This window comes from Oncorhynchus tshawytscha, linkage group LG24 (assembly GCF_018296145.1).
Source record: "Oncorhynchus tshawytscha isolate Ot180627B linkage group LG24, Otsh_v2.0, whole genome shotgun sequence".
In the NCBI taxonomy this organism is placed as follows: Eukaryota; Metazoa; Chordata; class Actinopteri; order Salmoniformes; family Salmonidae; genus Oncorhynchus; species Oncorhynchus tshawytscha.
In genome coordinates, this window is record NC_056452.1 from 31,735,602 (window position 1) to 31,749,315 (window position 13,714).

The 13,714-nt window shown below is 43.5% G+C and overlaps 1 protein-coding gene across 10 annotated transcripts in view; it reads left to right on the forward strand.

Annotated features, from left to right (window-relative positions):
- vit (vitrin) overlaps positions 1 to 13,714 on the forward strand; it is an 89,628-nt gene that overhangs the window by 68,021 nt on the left and 7,893 nt on the right. For all 10 annotated transcript variants that reach the window (XM_042305666.1, XM_042305661.1, XM_042305662.1 and 7 more), the window contains 4 exons: positions 1,194 to 1,241; positions 5,706 to 5,774; positions 6,130 to 6,277; positions 8,020 to 8,123. In XM_042305666.1, the coding sequence (XP_042161600.1) occupies positions 1,194 to 1,241; positions 5,706 to 5,774; positions 6,130 to 6,277; positions 8,020 to 8,123 (369 nt within the window). The remainder of the gene's footprint in view (positions 1 to 1,193; positions 1,242 to 5,705; positions 5,775 to 6,129; positions 6,278 to 8,019; positions 8,124 to 13,714) is intronic.

The following is a 13,714-nucleotide window of genomic DNA, read 5'->3' on the forward strand; positions in this document are numbered from 1 at the left end:
AACTCACACTAGAGGTGGGTAGCTCTTAAAGACACAACTCACACTAGAGGTGGGTAGCTCTTAAAGACACAACTCACACTAGAGGTGGGTAGCTCTTAAAGACACAACTCACACTAGAGGTGGGTAGCTCTTAAAGATTCACCACTCTAGAGGTGGGTAGCTCTTAAAGACACACCACTCTAGAGGTGGGTAAAGCTCTCACACTAAAGACACAACTCACACTAGAGGTGGGTAGCTCTTAAAGACACAACTCACACTAGAGGTGGGTAGCTCTTAAAGACACAACTCTCAATAGAGGTGGGTAGCTCTTAAAGACACAACTCACACTAGAGGTGGGTAGCTCTTAAAGACACAACTCACACTAGAGGTGGTTAGCTCTTAAAGACACAACTCACACTAGAGGTGGGTAGCTCTTAAAGACACAACTGACACTAGAGGTGGGTAGCTCTTAAAGACACAACTCACACTAGAGGTGGGTAGCTCTAGGTGGGTAGCTCTAGGTGGGTAGCTCTTAAAGTTTCACCACACTAGAGGTGGGTAGCTCTTAAAGTTTCACCACTCTAGAGGTGGGTAGCTCTTAAAGTTTCACCACTCTAGAGGTGGGTAGCTCTTAAAGTTTCACCACTCTAGAGGTGGGTAGCTCTAAAGGTTCCAGTTTGCCATTGTTAGTTGTACTAATCATAATGTTGTCCACCGCCAGTTAGTATTGAGCCTGGGGACGAGGGTACACTAAAGTGGGTTAGGGTTAGCTAGTATTCAGCCTGGGACGAGGGTACACTAAAGTGGGTTAGGGTTAGCTAGTATTCAGCCTGGGACGAGGGTACACTAAAGTGGGTTAGGGTTAGCTAGTATTCAGCCTGGGACGAGGGTACACTAAAGTGGGTTAGGGTTAGCTAGTATTGAGCCTGGGGACGAGACTACACTAAACTGGGTCAGGGTTAGCTAGTATTGAGCCTGGGACGAGGTTACACTAAAGTGGGTCAGGGTTAGCTAGTATTGAGCCTGGGGACGAGACTAAGCCACACTGTAGACTGCTGCTTTGCCTTTCTATTGTGATAATATGTCATAACAGTCCCAGATATTGTCCTGATTGTTATGAAGTGTTATACACACAGTATATCCTGAGAAGGGGGAGTGCTATGCTATGCCTTTGACCTTGCTAATGCTCAGCTTGTTTAAAATCCTCTACACAGTGGGACCAGTGGACTCCTGGAAACCAGAAGTGAACCCTTTTGATTCAGGTGAGATAATGTAGCACCTCCTAGCTTAAAACCCCCAGCATAGACCAGCATTTCAAGCATTTCAAGCTGGTCCGTGCTGGTCAGTGCTGGTCAACTTTATCTGACCAGCCTGGTCTAGCTGGTTATGCTGGTTTGACCAGCATGGTCTAGCTGGTTATGCTGGTTTGACCAGCCTGGTCTAGCTGGTTATGCTGGTTTGACCAGCCTGGTCTAGCTGGTTATGCTGGTCTGACCAGCCTGGTCTAGCTAGTTATGCTGGTCTGACCAGCCTGGTCTAGCTGGTTACGCTGGTCTGACCAGCATGGCCTAGCTGGTTATGCTGGTCTGACCAGCATGGTCTAGCTGGTTATGATGGTCTGACCAGCCTGGTCTAGCTGGTTATGATGGTCTGACCAGCATGGTCTAGCTGGTTAGACCAGCCTGGTCTAGCTGGTTATGCTGGTTTGACCAGCCTGGTCTAGCTGGTTATGCTGGTCTGACCAGCCTGGTCTAGCTAGTTATGCTGGTCTGACCAGCCTGGTCTAGCTGGTTATGCTGGTCTGACCAGCATGGTCTAGCTGGTTATGCTGGTCTGACCAGCCTGGTCTAGCTGGTTATGATGGTCTGACCAGCATGGTCTACCTGCTTATGCTGGTCTGACCAGCCTGGTCTAACTGTTTGTGCTGGCCGACTAGCCTTTGTTGTGTTTTCACTGGTAACCAGTAGTGATGTTACGTTTAATACCGAAGTTCCGAGGCGTCGAAATCACTAAGCAGGTAACTTCGAAGCAGTGTGCCAATGTATCACTTTATCAGAAGTACGTCATTAATGATGCCTGAAGCTTAGTTTAATCACATGTTTTCAAACGTGTGTTGCAAAATGCAATATCCCACTAATATCTCCATGCTTCCGATGCTTTCTTCAATTCCAAGCTGCTTTCAAAAACCAACTTACAAATATGGTTAGGATTTTGTACAAAAAAAGTTACCTGACTAGTAGTTTTACCTGACTAGTAGTTTACGTAACTAGTAGTTTACCTGACCAGTAGTTTTACCTGACTAGTAGTTTACCTGACTAGTAGTTTTACCTGACTAGTAGTTTAACCTGACTGGTAGTTTTACCTGACTAGTAGTTTACCTGACTAGTTATTTATCAGTGGCATGAACTTCCTGCTTTGCCACTGGATCTTTGGGGTGTAATACAGATTGTTAAAAAATTAGAACCAATAGACATTCTGTCATTTGTTCCTGTCATTAGAAACCTCTCACAAGGAACCCTTGTGAGTTCTTAATTTTGTCCATTTGTGTTCTACATCGAACCCTGTCATGAACCCTCTGGTTACAGATGTCCAGATGGGAGAACCCTTTGATTTGTCCCTGTATGATAACCCCTTTGAGTTCCATTTAGAACCCTCTCATGAAGAAACCTCTGGTTCCAGGTAGAACTAAAGCCATATCCGTACCCATTGGATGCATTCATCACAATATAGTGGCTATATACAGGAAAGCCAAAGTTCCAACAGCTGGGCCTAAAATAGTGTATAAGAGATCATACAAAAGATTTTGCTGTGACTCTTATATGGATGATGCTCAAAATATTTGTTGGTCTGATGTGATTAATTAGGAGCATACAGGCACTTAATTAATGAATTTATGAAATTGCTTCTTCCAATTATTGATAAACATGTACCTGTTAAGAAACTGACTGTTGGAACTGTTAAGGCTCCATGGATTGATGAGGAATTGAAAAACTATATGGTTGAAAGAGATGGGGCAAAAGGAGTGGCTAATAAGTCTGGCTGGACATCTGGCTGGCTGTCTTACTTCAAATTGAGAAACTATGTGACTAAACTCAACAAAAAGAAGAAGACACTGTATTATGAAGCCAAGATCAATCATATAAAGAATTATGGAAGAAACAAAATGGAGTATTTTAATGAAATTATGGGTATAAAGACAAATTCAACTCCATCTTTCATCGAATCAGATGGTTTATTCATCACAAAACCATTTTGATGTTGCCAATTATTTTAATGATTATTTCATTGTGTGGACAAACTGTGGACAAAGTGGACAAGTAGACAAACTTAGGCAGGAAATGCCAACAACGAACAGTGAGCCATTATATTCATGCATAAAAAACTAATAATGAAAGAAAAGCATTGGAACTTTACATTTTGTAAAGTTAAGGAGGAAACATTATTGTTATTGATGACGAACAATGACAAACCTTCTGGCATTGGCAACTTAGATGGAAAGCTACTGAGGATGGTAGCTGACTCTATAGTCACTCCTATCTGTCATATCTTTAATCTGAGCCGAGAGGAAAGTCTTTGTCCTCAGGCCTGGGGGGAAGCAAAGTAATTCCTCTATCCAAGATTGGTAAAGAGGCCTTTACTGGTTCTAACAGCAGACCTATCAGCTTGCTGCCAGCTCTTAGAAAACTGTTGGAAATGGTGTTTGACCAAATAGAATGCTATTTCTCTGTAAACAAATTAACAACAGACTTTCAGCATGCTTATAGAGAAGGGCACTCAACATGTACTGTATTGACTCAAATGACTGATGATTGGTTGAATATAATTGATCATAAGAAGATTGTGGGAGCTGTATTGTTAGATTTCAGTGCAGCCTTTGATATTATTCAACTGTTGTTGAAAAAACGTATGCGCGATGACTTTTCAACCTCTGCCATTCAAAGCTATCTATCTAATAGAACACAGAGGGTTTTCTTTAATGGAAGCATCTCTAATGTCAAAAATGTAATGTGTGGTGTACCACAGAGCATCTCTCTAGGCCCTCTACTCTTTTCAATTTTCACCAATGACCTGCCACTGGCATTAAACAAAGTGAGTCCATGTATGCTGATGATTCAACCATATATGCATCAGCAACCACAGCTGGTACGTGGTACCTTCAGGCATTTGGAAATTGCTCCCAAGGATGAACCAGATTTGTGGAGGTCTACAATTTTTAACATTAGAGATCTTGGCTGAATTCTTCTGATTTTCCCATGATGTCAAGCAAAGAGGCACTGAGTTTGAAGGTAGGCCTTGAAATACATCCACAGAAGCTTCTAAAGCCATGACATAATTTTCTGGAATTTTCCATGCTGTTTAAAGGCACTGTCAACTTAGTGTATGTAACCTTCTGACCCACTGGAATTGTGATACAGTGAATAATAAGCTAAATAATCTGTAAACAATTGCTGGAAAAATTACTTGTGTCATGCACAAAGTAGATGTCCTAACCGACTTGCCAAAACTATAGTTTGTTAACAAGAAATATGTGGAGTGGTTGAAAAACGAGTTTTAATGACTCCAACCTAAGTGTATGTAAACTTCTGACTTCAACTGTAGATTCAATAGTTGCAAAGATGGGGAGAGGTCTGGGCCGTAATAAAGACATGCTCTGCTTTTTTGACACCACACTCCAAAAAGCAAGTTCTGCAGGCTCTAGTTGTGTCTAATCTTGATTATTGTTCAGTCGTGTGGTCCAGTGCTGCAAGGAAAGACCTAGTTAAGCTGCAGCTGGCCCAGAACAGAGCGTAACGTTCTGCTCTTCATTGTAATCAGAGGGCTGATATAAATACTATGCTGCCAGTCTCTCTTGGCTAAGAGTTGAGGACAGACTGACTGCATCACTTCTTATTTTTATAAGAAACATTAATGTGTTGAAAATCCCTAATTGTTTGCATAGTCAACTTAAACAGAGCTCTGACACACACACTTACCCCACCAGACAGGCCACCAGGGGTCTTTTCACAGTCCCCAAATCCAGAACAAATTCAAGAAAGTGTACAGTTTTGTATAGAGCCCTTATTGCATGGAACTCTGTTCCATCTCCTATTGCTCAAATAAACAGCAAACCTGGTTTCAAAAAACAGATAAAGCAACACCTCACGGCACAACGCCTCTCCCCTATTGGACCTAGATAGTTTGTGTGTATGTATTGATATGTAGGCTACGTGTGCCTTTAAAATATGTTGTATATACAGTGGGGAGAACAAGTATTTGATACACTGCCGATTTTGCAGGTTTTCCTACTTACAAAGCATGTAGAGGTCTGTAATTTTTATCATAGGTACACTTCAACTAAGAGACGGAATCTAAAACAAAAATCCAGAAAATCACATTGTATGATTTTTAAGTAATTAATTTGCAGTCCGTTGCATCCAACAACTCAGGCCTGGAAAACGATACCGACTAACCAGTTAGACAGAAACAGATATGGCTCACCAGAACAAGAAGTTGAGATCTCAAATATATAATGATCCATCCTTAGATGTGGTCTGTTATCTTGTTATGTCTCAGTTGGTAAAAGCATGATGACATTCCTTATGTACAGCATTGTCTTCTCTATGTGATGTTTGACATACTTTTCATGTGCTCTGTCTGTCATCTTCTCTTCTGTCTCATCTGCTCATCTTCTCTTCTGTCTCTCATCTTCTGTTCTGTCTGTCATCTTCTGTTCTGTCTGTCATCAGGATTCAGTGTGAGAGAGCAGGACTCACTACCCCGGGCCGACCCAGAGCCTGTTACTCAGGGAGACCCAAGTATGTTCACACACACATGTACACACACACACACACACACACACACACACACACACACACACACACATACACCGTAGTTGTCACGACAGCACAAACAGAACTGGGACTAGACTGGATAGCTGTTTATGATGTGTTATAACCTATAAGCCCTATGATATCACATTGATTGATTGATTTATTGTAAGGTAGACATAGCGTGGATAATGGACTATAGTTCAAGTATTGGGATATCGCATTGATTGATTGATTCATTGATTGATTGGCAGACTGTAAAGTTGACATAGCATGGCTGATGGACGGTAGCTGGAGTATTGGGATATCACATTGACTGATTGATTAATTGATTGATTGGCAGACTGTAAAGTTGACATAGCATGGCTGATGGACGGTAGCTGGAGTATTGGGAAGCGTCGCTTTAAGATCCAGAAGGACTTCCTGGCTGAGGTGGCACAGGTCATCAACGTGGGCATGGCCGGACCCATGATGGGCGTCATCCAATACGGGTGAGAAACCCCTAAATATATATATGATCCAATACGGGTGAGTAACTCCTGAATATATATATGATCCAATACGGGTGAGTAACTCCTAAATATATATATATATGATCCAATAGGAGTAAGTAACCCCACTAACCTGTGGCTTGAATTTAAGAGGCAAAGATTCTGTATGGCTGAATGCTCTAAGATCCCTCCCAATGTGTTCTCCAATCAGATTCTGTATGGCTGAATGCTCTAAGATCCCTCCCAATGTGTTCTCCAATCAGATTCTGTATGGCTGAATGCTCTAAGATCCCTCCCAATGTGTTCTCCAATCAGATTCTGTATGGAGGACTGGTGTAAGATCCCTCCCAATGTGTTCTCCAATCAGATTCTGTATGGAGAACTGGTCTAAGATCCCTCCCAATGTGTTCTCCAATCAGATTCTGTATGGAGAACTGGTCTAAGATCCTTCCCAATGTGTTCTCCAATCAGATTCTGTATGGCTGAATGCTCTAAGATCCCTCCCAATGTGTTCTCCAATCAGATTCTGTATGGCTGAATGCTCTAAGATCCCTCCCAATGTGTTCTCCAATCAGATTCTGTATGGCTGAATGCTCTAAGATCCCTCCCAATGTGTTCTCCAATCAGATTCTGTATGGAGGACTGGTGTAAGATCCCTCCCAATGTGTTCTCCAATCAGATTCTGTATGGCTGAATGCTCTAAGATCCCTCCCAATGTGTTCTCCAATCAGATTCTGTATGGAGAACTGGTCTAAGATCCCTCCCAATGTGTTCTCCAATCAGATTCTGTATGGCTGAATGCTCTAAGATCCCTCCCAATGTGTTCTCCAATCAGATTCTGTATGGAGAACTGGTCTAAGATCCCTCCCAATGTGTTCTCCAATCAGATTCTGTATGGCTGAATGCTCTAAGATCCCTCCCAATGTGTTCTCCAATCAGATTCTGTATGGAGAACTGGTCTAAGATCCCTCCCAATGTGTTCTCCAATCAGATTCTGTATGGCTGAATGCTCTAAGATCCCTCCCAATGTGTTCTCCAATCAGATTCTGTATGGAGGACTGGTCTAAGATCCCTCCCAATGTGTTCTAGAATCTCATAAAACATTGTAGAAAAAGGCTCAGTGCCATTATCCTTGCAAAGTGAGTTATTGAAAGGTATTGAAATAATAATTTTGACCCCTATCATTTAGAGAAAGGAAAAAAATACTACTTGTTGGACAACATCTATTTCACTGAGCGATTGTATTAGTATAAAATATAATTTTCCACAAAAAAAAAGCATACATCCGGCCGTGATTGGGAGTCCAGCAGGGCGGCGCACAATTGACCCAGCGTCGTCCGGGTTTGGCCGGGGTAGGCCGTCGATGTAAATAAATAAGAATTTGTTCTTAACGGACTTGCCTAGTTAAATAAAGGTCACACACATACAGTACAGCTCAGTATTTGTATAATGTATTTGATCCAGTCTTTATCAAGGGTGTCAATAATTATGGACCTGACAGGTAAATCTATGGGGTAGTCAAACCTCACTGAACCTGTGGCTACCCACCGGGCACAGACATCAATTCAATGGTAGGTAGTTCAAGTCCACGTTGGTTCAATGTGGAAGCAACGTTGATTCAACCAGTGTGACCAGTGGGTATCTCTTAGGTTCTCTCCTCCTTCTGCCTCAATCTGTTTCTTCTCTTCTCGTCCTTTCTCTTTCCTTCCTTTCTGAAATGCATGTTGTTGTTATCGCCACAGAGATGATCCGGTCACAGAGTTCAGTCTGAAGGCCTATACTAACTCCAGAGAGCTGAAACCTGCCATAGACAAGATCACACAGAAGGGAGGGATGTCCAACGTGGGTGAGTTGGTGAATAAATGAATTAAATAAATAAAAACCTGTATTGTACCAAAATCATTTAAAAAATATAGAGAGAAAATAGTACACACGGACATAACAATCAATGACAGAACAACATACAGGTATAAGATATTTAGTTGAGAGCAGAGGCTCCACAGTGACCAGGTATTCCAACATCGAGGAACATCCAGCCTTGTGTATTCTACTACCTACAACTTTCAAGAGGAAGTTTAAAACTGGACTGAGTTCCTAAAAATTTGTAAAAAAAAATTGGGCTACCACTGACCTCGTCTACACTCTTAGAAAGAAAGGTGTTTTGATACTTCCGGCGCCGACAGAGATGGCCGCCTCGCTTCGCGTTCCTAGGAAACTAAGCAGTTTTTTGTTTTTTTACGTGTTATTTCTTACATTAGTACCCCAGGTCATCTTAGGTTTCATTACATACAGTTGAGAAGAACTACTGAATATAAGATCAGCGTCAACTCACCATCAGTACGACCAAGAATATGACTTTCGCGAAGCGGATCCTGTGTTCTGCCTTTCACCCAGGACAATGGAATGGATCCAAGCCTGCGACCCAAAAAAACGACTTCGTAAAAGAGGGAAACGTAGCAGTCTTCTATTCAGACTCCGGAGACGGGCACATTGTGCACCACTCCCCAGTATACTTCTCGCCAATGTCCAGTCTCTTGACAAGGTTGATGAAATCCGAGCAAGGGTAGCATTCCAGAGGGACATCAGAGACTGTAACGTTCTTTGCTTCACGGAAACATGGCTCACTGGAGAGACGCTATCGGAGTCGGTGCAGCCAGCTGGTTTCTCCACGCATCGTGCCGACAGAAACAAACATCTTTCTGGTAAGAAGAGGGGCGGGGGCGTATGCCTTATGGCTAACGAGACGTGGTGTGGTCACAAAAGCATACAGGAACTCAAGTCCTTCTGTTCACCTGATTTAGAATTCCTCACAATCAAATGTCGACCGCATTATCTACCAAGGGAATTCTCTTCGATTATAATCACAGCCGTATATATTCCCCCTAAGCAGACACATCGATAGCTCTGAACGAACTTTATTTGACTCTTTGCAAACTGGAATCCATACATCCTGAGGCTGCATTCATTGTAGCTGGGGATTTTAACAAGGCTAATCTGAAAACAAGACTCCCTAAATTATATCAGCATATCGATTGCGCAACCAGGGCTGGCAAAAACTTGGATCATTGCTATTCTAACTTCCGCGACGCATGTAAGGCCCTGCCCCGCCCCCCTTTCGGAAAAGCTGACCACGACTCCATTTTGCTGATCCCTGCCTACAGACAGAAACTAAAACAAGAAGCTCCCACGCTGAGGTCTGTTCAACGCTGGTCCGACCAATCTGATTCTACACTCCAAGACTGCTTCCATCACGTGGACTGGGATATGTTTCGTATTGCTTCAGACAACAACATTGACAAATACGCTGATTCGGTGTGCGAGTTCATTAGAACGTGCGTTGAAGATGTCATTCCTATAGCAACGATTAAAACATTCCCAAACCAGAAACCGTGGATTGTTGGCAGCATTCGCGTGAAACTGAAAGCGCGAACCACTGCTTTTAACCAGGGCAAGGTGACCGGAAATATGACCGAATACAAACAGTGTAGCTATTCCCTACGCAAGGCAATCAAACAAGCTAAGCGTCAGTATAGAGACAAAGTAGAATCTCAATTCAACGGCTCAGACACAAGAGGTATGTGGCAGGGTCTACAGTCAATCAAGGATTACAAAAAGAAAACCAGCCCCGTCATGGACCCGGATGTCTTGCTCCCAGGCAGACTAAATAACTTTTTTGCCCGCTTTGAGGACAATACAGTGCCACTGACACGGCCTGCAACCAAAACATGCGGCCTCTCCTTCACTGCAGCCGAGGTGAGTAAAACATTTAAACGTGTTAACCCTCGCAAGGCTGCAGGCCCAGACGGCATCCCCAGCCGCGCCCTCAGAGCATGCGCAGACCAGCTGGCTGGTGTGTTTACGGACATATTCAATCAATCCCTATCCCAGTCAGCTGTTCCCACATGCTTCAAGAGGGCCACCATTGTTCCTGTTCCCAAGAAAGCTAAGGTAACTGAGCTAAACGACTACCGCCCCGTAGCACTCACATCCGTCATCATGAAGTGCTTTGAGAGACTAGTCAAGGACCATATCACCTCCACCCTACCTGACACCCTAGACCCACTCCAATTTGCTTACTGCCCAAATAGGTCCACAGACGATGCAATCTCAACCACACTGCCCTAACCCACCTGGACAAGAGGAATACCTATGTGAGAATGCTGTTCATCGACTACAGCTCGGCATTTAACACCATAGTACCCTCCAAGCTCGTCATCAAGCTCGAGACCCTGGGTCTCGACCCCGCCCTGTGCAACTGAGTACTGGACTTCCTGACGGGCCTCCCCCAGGTGGTGAGGGTAGGCAACAACATCTCCACCCCGCTGATCCTCAACACTGGGGCCCCACAAGGGTGCGTTCTGAGCCCTCTCCTGTACTCCCTGTTCACCCACGACTGCGTGGCCACGCACGCCTCCAACTCAATCATCAAGTTTGCGGACGACACAACAGTGGTAGGCTTGATTACCAACAACGACGAGACGGCCTACAGGGAGGAGGTGAGGACCCTCGGAGTGTGGTGTCAGGACAATAACCTCACACTCAACGTCAACAAAACTAAGGAGATGATTGTGGACTTCAGGAAACAGCAGAGGGAACACCCCCCTATCCACATCGATGGAACAGTAGTGGAGAGGGTAGCAAGTTTTAAGTTCCTCGGCATACACATCACAGACAAACTGAATTGGTCCACCCACACGGACAGCATCGTGAAGAAGGCGCAGCAGCGCCTCTTCAACCTCAGGAGGCTGAAGAAATTTGGCTTGTCACCAAAAGCACTCACAAACTTCTACAGATGCACAATCGAGAGCATCCTGGCAGGCTGTATCACCGCCTGGTACGGCAACTGCTCCGCCCACAACCGTAAGGCTCTCCAGAGGGTAGTGAGGTCTGCACAACGCATCACCCCGGGCAAACTACCTGCCCTCCAGGACACCTACACCACCCGATGTTACAGGAAGGCCATAAAGATCATCAAGGACAACAACCACCCGAGCCACTGCCTGTTCACCCCGCTATCATCCAGAAGGCGAGGTCAGTACAGGTGCATCAAAGCTGGGACCGAGAGACTGAAAAACAGCTTCTATCTCAAGGCCATCAGACTGTTAAACAGCCACCACTAACATTGAGTGGCTGCTGCCAACACACTGACTCAACTCCAGCCACTTTAATAATGGGAATTGATGGGAAATGATGTAAAATATATCACTAGCCACTTTAAACAATGCTACCTAATATAATGTTTGCATACCCTACATTATTCATCGTATATATGTATACGTATATACTGTACTCTATATCATCTACTGCATCTTTATGTAATACATGTATCACTAGCCACTTTAACTATGCATCTTTGTTTACATACTCATCTCATATGTATATACTGTACTCGATAGCATCTACTGTACCTTGCCTATGCCGCTCTGTACCATCACTCATTCATATATCTTTATGTACATATTCTTTATCCCCTTACACTTGTGTGTATAAGGTAGTAGTTTTGGAATTGTTAGCTAGATTACTTGTTAGTTATTACTGCATTGTCGGAACTAGAAGCACAAGCATTTCACTACACTCGCATTAACATCTGCTAACCATGTGTATGTGACAAATAAAATTTGTTTTGATTTGATTTGCTTCCTCCCAGTTCTCTGCTGCCAATGACTGGAACAAACTGCAAAAATCACTGAAGCTGGAAACTCATATCTCCCTCGCTAGCTTTAAGCACCAGCTGTCAGAGCAGCTCACAGATCACTGCTCATAGCCCATCTTGTGAATAGCCCATCCAACTACCTCATCCCCATACTGTTATTTGTTTTATTTATCTTGCTCCTTTGCACCCCAGTATCTCTACTTGCACATTCATCTTCTGCACATCTACCATTCCAGTGTTTAATTGCTACATTGTAATTTCACTCCAGTGTTAATGCTATATTGTAATTACTTCGCCACCATGGCCTATTTATTGCCTTACCTCCCTTATCATTTGCACACACTGTATATAGACTTTTTCTATTGTTTTATTGACTGTATGTTTGTAACTCTGTGTTGTTGTCTGTGTCACACTGCTTTGCTTTATCTTGGCCAGGTCACAGTTGTAAATGAGAACTTGTCCTCAACTAGCCTACCTGGTTAAATAAAGGTGGAATAAATAAATGTAATAAATATCTAAAACCTAAAAAGGTTTCTTCAACTGTCCACATAGGAGAACCCTTTGAAGAACCTGTTTTGGTTCTGGGTAGAGGGGTTCTACGTGGAACCCAAAAAGGTTCTACCCGGAACCAAAAACTGTTATCCTATGAGGAACAACAACAAAATGCCCGAAGAACCCTTTTAGAATCCTTTTAGAACCCATTTGTGAACCCTTTTGGATCCCATTTAGAACCATTTTGGAACCCTTTTGGAACCCATTTTGGAACCATCTTGGAACCCTTTTGGAACCCATTTTGGAACCATCTTGGAACCCTTTTGGAACCCATTTTTCTACGAGTGTACAGCCGGGAGGCACCATGGCCACAAGACCACACACTTAAGTGCGAAAGGGAAAAGGGACACAATTATCGCTTGTTTCACAAAATCTTTACCACATTTTCACATCCCCGAGAGACTGCAATTAAATCTAAATCCGACCCTAGACACCGAGTTAAATAACAGTGTTTTACTCCTGGCCTCCTGACCAAAGACATTTGGTTCTACCAGCCCTGACTGGCCAGGGGTCAGACTACTGTCAGGAAGCGATGGTTTCCTTTCATTTGATGCCTCATGCGGTCTTTGTGACTCTGCTAAACATTGCAGTTGGATACAAATAGGGTTGTGTGTGTTTACAGACTATAACCTCCCCTCTAATCAATGTGCCAGTTAGCCACTGCATTCGTCTCCGTTCTCATCAGCAACATATCTTCACAGATGTTTCTAGTCTTAGGTAGTTATGTGTCCTTTACTTAAAGAAGGAAGTCACATTGAGATTGCTATGTTTTTCCACGTGAAACCCCCTGGCCAAGAGAGTACAGACCACCAACAATGAGATGCAAGATGATCAACCGCTTCTGCTTTCTAAATAGATACTGTAATATCACGTCTTCTCAGTCAACTCACCTGGTTAAATAAGGGTTCAATAGAAGAAATAGGCTACTGGAAACAGGTGTTCCTACCACTTCTAAGATGAGAAGACTTACTGGAAGGTAGTTTAGAACAAAACATTCAATTTTAACGGACTCCGTTGTGTGCATGTGTTTACAGAAACGTATGGTGTGTTTTATATCTCTGTCTGTTTTAACCTCCTCTCTGCTGCCCCCTGCTGTACTCCTAGGGAAGGCCCTCCTATATTAAACTACTTCAGCTGTGTCTGTCTGTCTGTCTGTCTGTCTGTCTGTCTGTCTGTCTGTCTGTCTGTCTGTCTGTTTTAACCTCTCTCTGCCCCCTCTGTACTGTCCTATA